The sequence below is a fragment of the Olea europaea genome, chromosome 14 (assembly GCF_002742605.1).
Source record: "Olea europaea var. sylvestris chromosome 14, O_europaea_v1, whole genome shotgun sequence".
Classification (NCBI taxonomy): domain Eukaryota; kingdom Viridiplantae; phylum Streptophyta; class Magnoliopsida; order Lamiales; family Oleaceae; genus Olea; species Olea europaea.
The window spans coordinates 16394962-16410254 of NC_036250.1; the positions used below are offsets into that span (position 1 = coordinate 16394962).

At 30.8% G+C, this 15293-nt stretch overlaps 1 protein-coding gene across 1 annotated transcript; it reads left to right on the forward strand.

Moving 5' to 3' along the window:
- Positions 1-10004: 10004 nt before the first annotated feature.
- On the forward strand, positions 10005-10469 carry LOC111409579. Its single transcript, XM_023039611.1, has one exon. The coding sequence runs from the start codon at positions 10005-10007 to the stop codon at positions 10467-10469; it is 465 nt and encodes a 154-aa protein (XP_022895379.1).
- Positions 10470-15293: the final 4824 nt, after the last annotated feature.

Genomic DNA, 15293 nt, shown 5'->3' on the forward strand with positions numbered 1-15293 from the left:
AAAAAGAGAAAATATATTGATTTAGTTATAATTATATGGTATAAGGCAACTAATATAAAAGAAAATGAATAGAAAGATCACCTTCTATAACCTTCTCTGAATCATCTAATGCTTTTCAAATATTAACGAATCACTATAATTTCCTTGTTACCTCACGACCAATTTTTAGTGCAAATTATAGTCTCAACCATCTCTGCACTCAATAAACCCCTAAAGGAATTGAGAATCCAATCACTAGTACAGAATGTAGATTCAAAAGCAATTGTGGATATTTGAATAGCTAACACATCTTTGACAATTTGGAGGACAAATTTATTCTTATTTGCATTCAATTTTTCCAAAGTAATATGTCTAAAGGCTCACTGGTCAAATCTTTACAATGATTATTTAAGTAATCTATCAAATCATTCTTTTCAACATGAGCTTCTTGCAAAAGCATAGATTTAGCCCTCCGTTTTGCCCCCATTTTTTTTTAAATTGATAGAATAGTGTTTTTTTTTTAAATGACTGATTAAAAGAAAGAAAAAGTTTTCGATTTATGTGTAATATTATTTTATGGAAGATTGTTGGTTGAAAATAGGAGAGTAAAAAATGAAATTTAATTTAATGGGGTCCAAACAGGGGCTTAAAAATTGAGGGAATAGGTATAAAAATAACCGAACTAGTTTGTGAAGAACTTGAGCTTCCAAGTTGAGTAGCATGCTTAGATGGAGCTACTAGTGAAGTCATCATTTCCTTGTAACATCCATTTAACTTGTGAAGTATTTTTCAACTTTCATTAACAACATGTTTGCTATTAGTACATCATAAATTAGTTCAAATTCAACTTTAAGCAATTCCAACTTATATATGGGGTTAAGAACTATTCCAATGAACAACAATTGATTAAACTTTTCAAGATTATTCCAATACTTATCATATTTCCTTCTCATTGTAATTGCCATGGCCCTATAATAAATTGATATACAATGTTACATACTTAGGTTTCATTTGCCATATTGTATTAGACCATATAAAAATTTTATTATAATAAATAGACATGGAAGTGAATAATATTATGTTGAATTGAAGTAAATAATATTCTCTAATCTTTAAACATTTTCAGTGTTATCTTGTTACCGTTGCTAATAAATTGATATACTCTTAACTATGCCTGCCCTATAAACAAAGGTATAGAGAAATACAAAAAAATAAAAATAAAAATAAAAATAAGAAAAATTAATTGCTTGCTTTCAATTGTCAAGTGATATTCGATCATTTTTATTTGAGTAATAAAAAGTATTTAAAAGTAACCTTACAAAATTTTAAACTTAGCCCTTATTCAATTTAGATTTTAAAAAAAATCAAAATTTTAGTAGATTTTGATAAAAGTTGATATGGCCCTTACTTGAGCCCCATTCTTTCGAAAAAAAAAATATATTTTTTAACAGTGCTTTGATATTATTTCAACCACACATCTTTCAATAAAATAATATTACACACAAATTCAAAAAAATTTCTTATTTTTTAATAGCACATTTTTCATCAATACACTATTCAAAAATTTATTCTTTTCCCCAAAATGGGGCTCAAACAAGGGCATAATATATGTTTGAAAAGTTGTAAATCTTGTCAAACGTGTAAAGAACATTAATTAATTGCATCTTTTGGTGCCATTCTCCCCAAATTTAATGAAAAATTGGCCCCACTATAACAGACATTTTTGACTGCCTTCTTACCTTTCAATTAAAAGTTTTAGGAATGGCAATCGGGTTCGCCGGCTCGGGCCACCCGTGGCTCAACTCAAGAAAGACCCGAGCCTAGGCTTGGGCCGAGCCCCATTTTGGGGACACGGGCTTTGCCCGAGCCGGCCGGTGAGCTCGCGAGCTTTTAAAAAAAATTAATTAAAATTGAGGCTGCCAAGGCAGCAGTTTTGCTGCCTTTAGTTACTGCCTTTTAAAGTAGCAGCTTAGGAGAGAATAAAAAGGGGGGGGGGGTAGAAAACGAGCCTGCCCGAGCTGAGCCTATTTTTTTTTTTGGCCGAGCAAACCCACAAAAAAGCTCGACCATTTTAACCGGGTCGAGCCCGAGCCGAAACTTTAGGCTCGCGAGCCGGCTCAACCCGATTCGTTTACATCCCTAAAAAGCTTTGATGAAAAGACCATAGTGCCCTTTAATATTTGCACTACATTTTTGGCATTGCAATATCGGAAAAGACGGGTCCGCTAATTGTTTTTGTCAAGTTTTGCTACACATACATAGGGCTGTAAATAAATCGGATATGGATCGGATCTATCCAAATTCGATCTGATCTGTTAAGAAAATTATCTTATATGATTCGATCTGATAATCTAATGGATATTTGATTGTTAAATTCATATCTGATCCCTCGTGTTATCAGATATCTAGGAATGGCAATGGACTGAGCTGAGCCAACTGGACTTGTATACACACGACCTCGTGGGACAAGGTGAGCGTTGGCTCGCGAGCTCTTATTTATTTTTGAACCGAAAAAAAATAAATGAACACAAATGCATTTTTTAAAAAATAATCTAATGAAGACAATTTTTTTTTTTTAATTTCTATCATATAGTAATATTTTTCTGTAAAGTGTTAAATATTTATGTAATGAAAACGATTTTGTTTTTGAAATACATTTTTTGCCATTTTCTTCTTAAAATAAATAAAATATAAACCCTCCTCCTTTATCCGGGTTTGGAATTGACTACATCAATTTTAAGTAGGCGGAGTTAAAAATTGTACACGAACAACTTGTTGTAACGTGTATAATTTTTTTAAAAAATTAAATATAACGATTAAAAAATAAGAAAATTCGATTAATATAATTAAATCAAATATCACTTACATGACGAGATGCAATTTTGGCATATTTATCTTGTAGTCGAAAATGAGCGACATGCCAATCCTTCACACATATTAACGCTTCCAAAAAAATATATCTTCTTTTAACTGGCTCCGAACATCGGTCAAAACCATTTTAATTGCACTGAAAGCAAACTCCGAAGGAACAGTGCTAACCGGAGGTGTCAGCAGATCTTCGCAATTACAGAACAACTGGCCAACATTTTTCATACTTTCGCAAGAATTCAATTACTTCTCTTGAAATTTTTTTTAATTGTTTTGTCTGTTGGCATATTCTGATCGAAGTAATCAATTAATTTGACAGGCATCGCATTTTGAATTATGGTCGATGTTTGATAAGATGTAGATATAGACGACATGGAAATAGATGAACACATTGTAGTAGCGTTATATTTATATGTATTAATGCCTTAAAATAAATTCATTATTTAAGCGTCATCTTCTTCAATTTCATTAGAAGTAGGTACAGAGGATACCCGACTAACATTGACACCTATTCGGTCCGCATATAATTCATACATTTCACGTAATGTTTACTCTAAATTTTTATAGGCGATAGGTGCATTAAACGTTAAGACTTTGTTGATTTGAACAATTGCGTATTTATTTCCTAATAAATTATATCGGGGTCCATTACGCATGCTAAAGGAAATAACATAGGCAAGTCTTCCCAATATTTGTCTAAAACTTTAATTCCATAACAATTATAATTTCATTAAAATCAGGGTCATTTTTATATTTATGGAATGTTTTTGTAATTATATAAAGGCGTTCAAGGATCATATAGCTTGTGGGATAATAAACGCCTGATAAAATCTTTGTGATCTCATAAAAAGATGTCAAAAATCTTTTAACTTTTTAAACTAAATGCCAATCGGATTTATTCAATATAGCATCATCATCGCTTCTAACCTGTCTATTGTTATAAAAGTCTGTTATTAAATGTTTGAAACCTTCACATGACTTTAATAACAAGTAAGTAGAGTTCCATTTATATCCTATGTCGCTAACAAATGTTTTAGCAATTGTCACCCCTATTTCGGCACAATAATCTTCAAATGCTTGTTTTTCTACTAGTGCATTCCTAATTATTTGAAATTCATCCTTTATATGTTTTAAATCATCTTGCACAATTAAATTCAAAATATGGTACACACAACGAATATGAAACAAATACCCACCGAAATCAAGTTGCAGTACCCTACACAATTTATCGACAACTACCTTATTAACACTAGCATTATCGAAAGTAAAAGACCGAATTTTAGTCTCGCAATTATATTTTCTAATAATATTGATAAAAGCATTATATATACTATTAACATTGTGAGGAAACTCAATAATTCTTAAAGTAATAATTTTTTATGCAGGCACCAAAGTGAGTCTATATAGTGTACGATTGCAGCTATGTAAGCTCTTTTATTAACCCATTCACATATATCCGAAGTTAAAGATATAACACCCCCATATTGTTGCAAATTCATAATTAATTATTGTTTTGAATCATTGAAATATTGTATTGTATCAGCACAAAGAGTATTTTGACTTACCCCAACATACATTGGTTGTAAATATTCTTTCACGTATGGGACGAAGTGTTGGTTGTCGGCAATAGTCAGAGGCAGCTTAGTGGCGGCAACAAATCTCACCATTCTAGTTCGAGCTTTCTCCTTTAAATACACCCACGTGGATAGGGGCGAAGTCATAAAACCGACGCATGGACTGCCAAATTGTAATTGTGTTTGACTGGCTGGAAGAAGTCCATGTCTGGCCGCATATGTTTTGTAGTGGTGGCTGAGATGGGTGGTACGAATTCCTCTTTGCCATGCCAATCTTTGTTGACAGTATTTACATACTGCTTTAGATTTTGTGAGGCCATCGACGACTTTTTTCGTTGATATCAATTTAAAGTGATCACAACATTTTGCTTGTTTTTTTCCCTTTCACTTTTCCCACGCATCTAGAATGTTTAATTCGGGCTTTTCGTCCTCATGTTTCGTTTCAGGAATGTTAATATTATCCAAATCAATTGGATTATTTCTTCCATGACCATGAATGTCATCATCTTCAGGTATGGGTACGTCATTTAGACCGACAAATTCATTCCGAAATTGACTTTGTGATATTATAGGCGATCCGCCACATCCTGTATTGAACAAGCTTTCAACAAATGAGCGTGGATCCATTTGTTTGATTTTTGTGATAAAATTCAAATATAATAACTAGTAAAATTATAAATATAGTGAGAAATGAGAATTGGATGAAATTTCAAAAAAATGTAGTGAGAAATGAGAATTGGATAAATTGAAATTGAAATTGAATAAATTGTAAAAACAAATGAATTAATATTGTATAATTGTAGATAATTGACTATGTAATCGAGATTATTTTGTACAAGAGAGTTGAGAATTGAGAGGAAAAAAAATTGAGGGTTAATGAAGCTATTTATAGAAGTGGAAAAAAAAAAGATCAGTGACCAAAACGGTTACTAAAAAATGTTCAGTGACTGTTAACAGTCACTTTTTCAAAAAAGTGAATGTTTCAGTCACTTTAATATACGAGGCTTGGCTCGTTTCTCATGAGCAACTCGTCATTTGTGCGAGCCGAGTGGGCTTGGCTCGACCAACACTCTGACCCGGGCTCATATTTTTACGAACCCGAGCCGTCCACGAGCCCTATTTTCACAAGTCGACAAACTGCTCGGCCCGATTACCATCCCTATGGATATTCGATCCGATAACCTGATCCAAAATTAAAAAATTTAGAAAAATGAAAATTTTAGTCAACTTGTAACCCTAGAATTAAAAGGCCTAGATAACTTTTTACCCAATTTTTGGCCCACTTATTTATAGATTAAAAATTTTATGATATTTTAGTGAGTATCCGATGTGAGAAGTGATAAGTTGAAAATAATGAAAGTAATTCCAATGTTGGCTCCTTTGGTTGTTTAATTTATAAAATAAATTAATTATTATTTTTATCTTATTTTAATTATTAAAAAATTAAATGCCTTCATATATTTCAATTAACAACATTATACTATTATCTAATATTGTTAGTTATTTGAAAATTATGTTTAAGTATAATACAAGTTTCAAAATGAAAAAAAAATTATGTATAATAAATTATGCGATAATATATAAAATATATTATATTATTATAATAAATCGGATCAGATTTTATCGGATCGGATTACCAATATCTATATTTGCTCCATTTAGTTAACGAATTATCGAATTCGGATCTTAATCGGATCATCGGATTGATGTCCTAAATTCAATCCATTAATAGCCCTACACATACATCGGCGTTGACCCTCACAAGAGAGAGGCCCATGTTTTTTTATTGGTTGTTGGCCCCTCCCTCTTATGAGGGGGTGTGTTCACCTGCGTGTCAACGTCGGTGTACAAATAACAAAATTCTTTTTTTGTCTTATTTCAATTGGACTGGTTGTAGCATACTATTACAATATTCAAATTTTTCATTGTAATTTGGGGGAAAATGGTGTCCAACCAAACGCTAAGGCCCCGTTTGATACCCATTTTTTTAAGAATGAAAATAAAAAATATAGTCGTTAGGAGACTCGCATAAGAGATAGAAAGTTAAATATGGTAGCTTGATATGATAGATAACAGTCATATTTTTCATTTTTTTGACCAAAGAATGGGAATCAAACGGGGCAAAGTGTTGATTTTGAATTGAAATTTTAATCCCCTCTTTTATTAGAATAAAATAGATACTTAGCCCCCTATTTGGAGGGAATTAAAATCAATTTTTTAATAAATTTTGATAATAATTGATAAAATGTATGATTGAAAAGTTTGAATTTCATAAAATATATGATTAAATAATTTTAATCATAAATTAAAATCTAGAGTTTAATTCATGTCAAACAGATAATTAGTCAAACAATCATACTATATATACATTCTTTTTGACATCGTGATTGACTTTGTGTCACGTGACGATATATGATTCGAAAATTTTTTATTTTTTATTTAAAAAAAAAACTTTTTCGCCCAACACTTTCTGAATTACCACACAATATACATCAAGATATAAATCAGGTAATGTAGTCTTAGGATAATATTTAGTCAAACATGCTTGAATCAAGCAACCCCAAACCCAGTTTGGTAAATTTTATTGGGAAAAGAAAAAGACAGACACAAAAAGAATTAGTTTCTTTCCAAACAAGAAAAGTATTTCATGGAATACTATTGTTATTCTATTTCGTGCAGGATATGGGATTAGGTTTCTAGAAATTGTATTATAATAGTATTCAATCTGATTGTTTAAGGCGAACCTGGTTGTCAAAGCCGCAGGAGCCCCTTCAACAGCACCCTCGGACAATCAGTCAATCAGGGAGTTGTTCAAGTGGAATAACTCATTATTCAATTTGCCAACTTTTACTCACAGGTGGACCCCACCAATGGAAGCACCTGAATGATGACTTTCATAGTCGTAGGAGAGTAATTTCTGCGTTTTCGTTACATGTTATTTTTTCACATTTTATTTTAAGGCACTCCATCTCTATTTAGTCATTATGGTTTCCATTAAAGAGTCGTTAATTTAATTTCATTTTTTTTCAAAAATATTATATTGATTAGGGTTAGATTCAAAATTATGGTTCAGTGGGGATGAGACACAACTCCGTAAAAATATTATTTCAAATAAATTGGGAAAGAAACCAAAAAAAAAAAACTGAAATTTTGAATTTAAAAAAGTCGCATATATGGGAGATGGCACCCATTCATCCCTTCATATGTCTGCCCCCGATAATGATTTAAATAAGTAAGACACATGCGTAAAAATAATCTATCGTCTTCTTTTCTAGCTGCTACATTTTCATTACTATAAAAAACAAAAATAAAAATTCATCAATGGAGAACCCATACAATTCATCTTCAAACTCATTTTAAACTGTACAATTTTCGAATAAAAAAGGAGAAGCAAAGAAAATCAATTAAGAAAATTGAAAAGTTGATTATGGTGAATAGTTGGAGTTCGGAATTCCAAATGGACACTTTAATAATTTTTTTTGAACTTTCTCATATGATATCCAATATAATCTCAACTTTTTTTTTTTGTCTCAATTTTCCAAAAGATGAGGCCATTATTTTCTCGAGTCAAACGAGAGTTTATAGTCATTTTGAGATTTAGTTCTAAAAGATACAGATTTGTGTGTGTAAACATACTCAGGGAACCCTATTTTATTAGGGCTTAAAGCTCGAAAATCACGAAAAAAATTATGAATTTCATGATATTTTAATTTAAAGTTTGAATTAACTTGATCAAATTAAATCTAATTAAATTTTGGGTAAAACCACATTGACCGAAGAATGTTAACAGATGCTTTGACAGAATGATTGTTGGCAAAATATGATTTGATGAAAAACTTTGTCTATGATTTAAAAAGTTCAATAATATGAGATCATGTGACATTATGTTAAGAATTTTGTCAATCATTATGTTATTATAGCATGATTTTTAAATTTTATTTGATCAGATTAGATAATGTAAAAGAGTTAGTTTATATGATTTGATTGTGTTACATTTGAGTGACATGATAATCATGAATCAAGGTTAATGTTTAAATTTTAAATATAACTCAAGAAACTTTCGTGTGAACCCGAATTTAATTCTAGAAACTCACGTGGGAGTTATCGCATAAATTTTGAGACTTTTTAAAATCAACAGGGGAGGTGGAATAAAAGCATATTTTAATTCACATGGGTTTTATTTTTAGGCACAAACCCATAATTTTGTTTTATAGTTTTATCATCATTAAATTCATGACCAAAACACAATGTTCGACATGGGTTAAATCAGGGGCGGACCAAGACTTTTAATATTGTGGGGGTCAAAATTTTAAAAATAATTTTTTTAATAAACAACATAATATCAATGAAAATAAGTTTATATTTATTTTGACAATTTGAAAACGCCGTATAATTACATCATTATTAATATTATTTAATAAATTTTGTTACTTATAAAGTTTTATTCATCATTTCATTGACAAATGCTGAGCTAACATTGAGTAAATTAAATAGAATATAGAAATTAAATGAATTGAAATAAAATTCAAGTTTAGTTCAGAAAGTAAATGAAATTCAAATTTAAAAAAAGTATAATTCGAAAGTAATTCAAATTACATTTAATCCGTAACGATCCTAAAAAATTTACGTCATATTTCATGTAAGACTTCCGAATGAAATGATATAAATTATATTGAAAAATTTATCGTGCAAAAATAATGATTAATTGAATTTTTCAAAAGAAAAAACGAGTTAGACGTCTTTTTTGAGGCGTACGTTTGATACATATTTAACTATTTTCGATATTCGTTTGGACCATTCGATATGAAAACGATGTAGTTTTCGAAACAAACTTTTATATGGCATAGACGATTTGTGGATTCAGGTAGCACACATCGCAAATGAATTTTTAAAGTTAGGATATTATCGAAATTCTTAAAATACCAATTTCAAATGCCTATTTTAATATGTCATAACTTTTGCTATAGTTGACCACTTCGCATGCCATTAATTAGTGAAAAATTAGGTCATGAGCACTTCGAAATGGTATTAAGAATGCAATATTTTGATTTCATTTGACATCTCGACGAGTACATCAAAGTAGATTGTAATAAAAAATAAAAAAAAAAGAGGCAAAATTTTGTGAGGTCATTTGACCTCATGTGATCTCATGTGGGTCCACCCTAAATTAAATTATGCCCGCACGAAAAATATTTCCAGGCTACACCCCTGTATGCTTACAGTTATATAATAATATACATAAAACAGCTTGACCATAAACAAAATGGCGGATGGTGAAGAGGAGCTCTGCATTTGCCCGAGTTTCAACGGCTATTCGGCTGATAGGATTGCAGAAATTGCTAACAAAGTCACAGGACTTAACACAACCAATACTGAAAACGATGAGAATGATGATGATGAATTTGAGTTTGCTTTGGTAGGTGAAAACCAAAGGATTTTGGCTCAGAAATTCATCTATGACAGCCAAATCAAGCAAGTGTTTCCCGCATTTAACCGCAATCTTTTGGTGAGTTATGACGATTTTGATAAAGGTTTGTCTGGTGAAGGAGTGGAGAGTATTAGAATTCCTTGAAGAAGAATTTTATGGAAAAGTGCGAGAATGAGTATCCTTCATCATCCTCATCGGAAGCCGATGAGTTGGAGACTATACCTCTGGGAACTTACTGCGTATGGAGGCCTGAATTCTCTAAGTCATCACCGAGTCAATGTAAAAAGAGCAAGTCTACCGGATCAGGATCGAAGCGGTGGAAGTTTCGAGATTTGGTCCGCCGATGCAACAGCGAGGGCAAGGACTCTTTCGCCCCTTTAACACCGAAACACAAAGAAGAAAAGTCAAAAGAAATTGCAAATTCAAAAAATTCGACAGAGAAGCGAGTCGTCTCCGGCGAGAAATCGGCGGCGAATTCACTTCATGAAGCATTTTATGTACGGAACAGAACAATAAAGGAAGGTGATAGGAAAAAATCGTATTTACCATACAGACAAGACCTGGTAGGATTTTTCCCTAATGCCAATGGATTGGGCAGGAGGAGTTTTCCAGCATTCTAGAATTTGCATTGTTTTCGTAATGTTCATTATTTTCTTCCTAATAGCAAAATCAAATGTCTACTTACGGAAGAAATGTACCAGCCTTTAAAGCAAATAAAAAATGATTATGCATGAGCTAGATAATCTTCTGTTTAACTTAAAAATTAAAATTTAAAAATCAGGTCAAATCATAGCTAATTTGAACAATATATTTCGTGATATTCAAAACTTTTTAATCACAAATTTTATCACTTTTTATCAAAATTTATTAAATGAAAACGAGGCAGAAATGAATATCAAAACCTTGGTTTTCCTCTTTCAAAAACTAGAAGATACTAGGAGATAAAAGAAGTACAAGGTGAGAAGTGACAAGTATGAGAATCTAAGGCTTTCTGAATGTTGGCTACTTTATGATGAGTTAGTTTGTAGAATAATGCTAGATGTATATTTCTTGTTAATATTAAGGATGACACCTTCTTTTGTGGATAAATCTGATTAATGAGTTGATGGGATGTGTTTAAAAATAAAGGCCACGATATTTAATGTCAAATTTGATGTCAAAGAAATTGCGCTTGTAGCATGTTTGTAGTTTGTATTTTGTTGGAGCTTAACACTACCTCACTTGATCAACAAGATCAATCTCTTCCAGGAAGAAAGACATTTTAAAATGAAACTCTAATACAATATTTATGTTAGAAAATATTGGTATCTTCTTGAATTGATAACAATATTTGAAATCACAGTTTTGAGATATATATATATATATATATATAGTGTGTGTGTGTGTGTGTGTGTGTGTGTGAGAAGAGCCACCATTTGTGTTGTATCATAGGATTCATTGTCTTATCCCATGTGCATATTTTATAAAGTAATGCCATTTAGCACACATGTTTAATGAAATATATATAAGAAATTATGGTTCATTTAATATGATCCATGACATGTTGATACTTAGATTGGTATTTTACACCACTAATATATACATAACATTATTCTATTATATTATTCTTCATTTGTGTCTCCATTCGTTGGTTGGTGAGGGAGGTACTATCAACTATGTTTGTATCAAGCAAATGCAACTTGAAGCCAACAAAAATCGAGGTTTGGAGTCGTTTTCGTAGTGTATGAACAGTTATCACGATAACTAGTGAACTAGATTTGAATTGACATACTCAATTTAAAATTATTACACACGAAATGTTATGAAACTTTTCATTTGGTCCATGTGAAATTCTCTTTATTTCAAAACTCTTTACTATTTATGCTCAACACATGTTTGACTCTTTTTAAATTAAATTTTTTTTATTATACTCACTTTTAACCACAAATTAAAACAATAAAATATTCTACACGTAAATCCAAAATTTTTCCTATTTTTAACCACGTATTCTTCAAAAAATATTATTCGAAACATCATTTTTCCCAATTTATCTTCATAATAGCTGTCAAACAGAGGCTCATTTCTAATCACATTCAAACAATAAAATATTTTGCATGCGTTAAGTCCAAATTATAATTAGCAATTTTTCAAGTCAAAATCAAGTCCTAATTAAATCGTATTAGGAGTTTATTGAGTTATAATCAAAGTCAAAATAGTTAAGGATTGGTAATATATGTTTTGAAGGAATTAAAGATGTCAAATATGTTCAAGAAGATCACATATAATCAAGGAAATGCAATTAAAAATCTAAAGAGTATCAACAGGGGCGAAGCCAGGAAATATTTTCAGTGCGGGCATAATTTAATCCAGAGGCGGACCCACATGAGGTCATGTGGGGTTAAATGACCCCACAAAATTTTGCCCCTATTTTATTTTTTATTTTTTTTTACAATTTACTTTGATGTACTCGTCTAGATACCAAATGAAGTCAAAATATTACATTCTTAATACCATTTCGAAGTGCTCATGGCCTAGTTTTTCACTCATTAATGGCATGCGAAGTGGTCAACTATAGCAAAAGTTATGACATGTTAAAATAGGGCGTTTGAAACTAATATTTTAAGAATTTCGATAATATCCTAACTTTAAAAATTCATTTGCGATGTGTGCTATCTGAATCCACAAATCGTCTATGTCATGTAAAAGTTTGTTTCGAAAACTGCATCGTTTCATATCGAATGGTCCAAACGGATATCGAAAATAGTTAAATATGTATCAAACGTACGCCTAAAAAAAGACGTCTAACTCGTTTTTTCTTTTAAAAAATTCAATTAATTATTATTTTTGCACGATAAATTTTTCAATATAATTTATATCGTTTCATTTGGAAGTCTTACATGAAATATGAGGTAAATTTTTTTAGGATCGTTACGGATTAAATGTAGTTTGAATTACTTTCGAATTATACTTGCTTTAAATTTGACTTTCATTTACCTGAACTAAACTTAATTTTATTTCAATTCATTTAATTTCTATATTCTATTTAATTTATTCAATGTTAGCTCAGCATTTGCCAATGAAGTGATAAAAAAACTTTATAAGTAGCAAAATTTATTTAATAATATTAATAATGATGTAATTATAAGGCATTTTCAAATTGTCAAAATACATATAAACTTATTTTCATTGATATTATATTATTTATTAAAAAATTATTTTTAAAATTTTGACCCCACAATATTAAAGGTCTGGGCCCGCACCTGATTTAACCCATATCGAACATTGTGTTTTGGTCATAAATTTAATGATGATAAAATTATAAAACAAAATAATGGGTTTGGGCTTAAAAATGGAACCCATGTGAATTAAAACATGCTTTTATTCCACCTCCCCTGTTGATTTAAAAAAAAAAAAAAAAAAAAAAAAAAAAAAAAAAAAAAAAAAAAAAAAAAAAAAAAAAAAAAAAAATTTTTTGGGCAAAAAAAAAAAAAAAAAAAAAATTGTTTGGGCCTAAAATTTCAGACGTGGCTCCGCCACTGAGTGTCAAAAAACCGCACAGGTTATGCTCCAAATTTTTAGCTGCAATTTACAACACATTTTTTACATTGAAAACATTCAAATTTGGAGAATGCTATTTTTAAAAGAATTGTAGCCATTTGAGTTGACTCACATTTTGAATAACCTCAATCGGATATCAGAAAAGAAGGTTATGATGAAAAACTAACAACTGCTCAGCTGCAGCTCGCCTAACGCTCAAGCTACAGTCGACGTCCAATGGCCCGTTTTGTTTCAAAAACTTGATTTTGAACCGCTTTTCACCCTAAACGTTTTTCCTCATATATATCCTACATTATGAATGTCCCAAAGTGTGTTGAATCATATTATTCCATAGAGATAATTCCCTGAAGATCCAAATTATCATTCCTTGATCTCTAGAATCAACTACCAAATCCTTGTGTTCATAAAATCTTTCAAAGCCAAGATATTTCTTTGAACCATAAATTATTCCATTAATCGAGATATTTATTGAGCCATATATTTTCATATCCTTAGACATTAAACCACTGATCAAGACACAAAGATCGTTTGATCAAACACCATCCTGAAGAATGAGGAATTCTTCATTTAATCCATCGAAGATAAATCGATACAGGATTGGGAGCTGTTGTAGGAATATAAATTCAGGAGGATTAAGGTGATGTACCAGGAGTTGGGATCTGGCATCAGGAGCACGCAGTCTAGGAAGACAAAGGTATAAACCATGAGTTGGAATTTGTTTTGGAAGAGCACACATCCAATAGAATCAAGGGAGACAGTAGGAATTGAGATCATAAGTTCTCCGAGATAGACGGGTCCGGACAATACTATAAGTTTGCTTCGATTTATAGTGGATCACTGATTGACGAAGTGTCCAAAGTTTTTACCCACTTGGTGTTTCTCTATTATCATTTTTGGTATTCGTCATTGCTTTAATTATTGATTGTGGCATTCAAATCTTAGAGTAATTGAACTTGATTGACCATCACCTAGAAATAATTAAAAGTGGTTTGTTGTTTGTTAATTACTTATTTCAGCAAGTTGGGTCTAAATAAATAAATAAATCAACTAATTAAAACTTTCAACACGTAAACCTAAAATTTTTGCATACTTTTTAATCACACATCCTTCAAAAAAAATCATTATTCAAAACATCATTTCCACACCCCCTCCCACTCCAAATATCTCTTTATAATGACCATCAAACATGGGCTTAATTTTGGCATTTTTTGATTGAAGAAGGATCCTTTGAGATTTAATAGAAAGTAGTACTGTCCGATTCACTTTCCATTTCTTAAAAACCATCCTTATATAATTGTAAAGAAATAGTTTCACAGTCTGATATTTAATTTGTTAAGACGACAAGTTAGTTTGATGTAACCGTCTTTACGTAACTTTCTTTTCGAGATAAATAAAACAGGGGAAAAGCCGGAAGTGATCTTGAAAACCAATTACGTTTTGAATAAATTTATATGGTCAATAAATAATGATGGGAGCTAACTTTGCTTGTATTCCAACTTTTTTTGGAAAAAACTGAAAGACTATTGTCATTACCATTTCATTTGGTTATAATTTTCATTTTTTTTCCCTTTTTTTTGCGAATTCATTTAATCCTAAACATAATTTATAAAAAATGGTTGAAGCTAACTTTGCTTGGCTTCCAAACTTTTTACTCAAAAACTGAAAGAATATTGCCATTAATTACCATTTCTTTTGGTTATAATTCCTCTCTTATTTTTGAGTTCATTTAATCTGAAAAGAATTTAAAAAAAATGGTTAACAATATATTCTTTTGCAAAAAAGTTGTGCACAATATCATATGTTTTTGTTAGCATTCACGCCTTTTTAAAACGTGCACAAGCTAGTAAGCTCACAAAAAATATTCATAATGAAATATTAAACATGTAATCACAGCATATGGTATGTAC

Excerpts from the sequence above, each read along its gene's own strand:
- LOC111409579 (XM_023039611.1), top strand. The coding sequence starts at position 10,005 with ATGGAAAAGTGCGAGAATGAGTATCCTTCATCATCCTCATCGGAAGCC.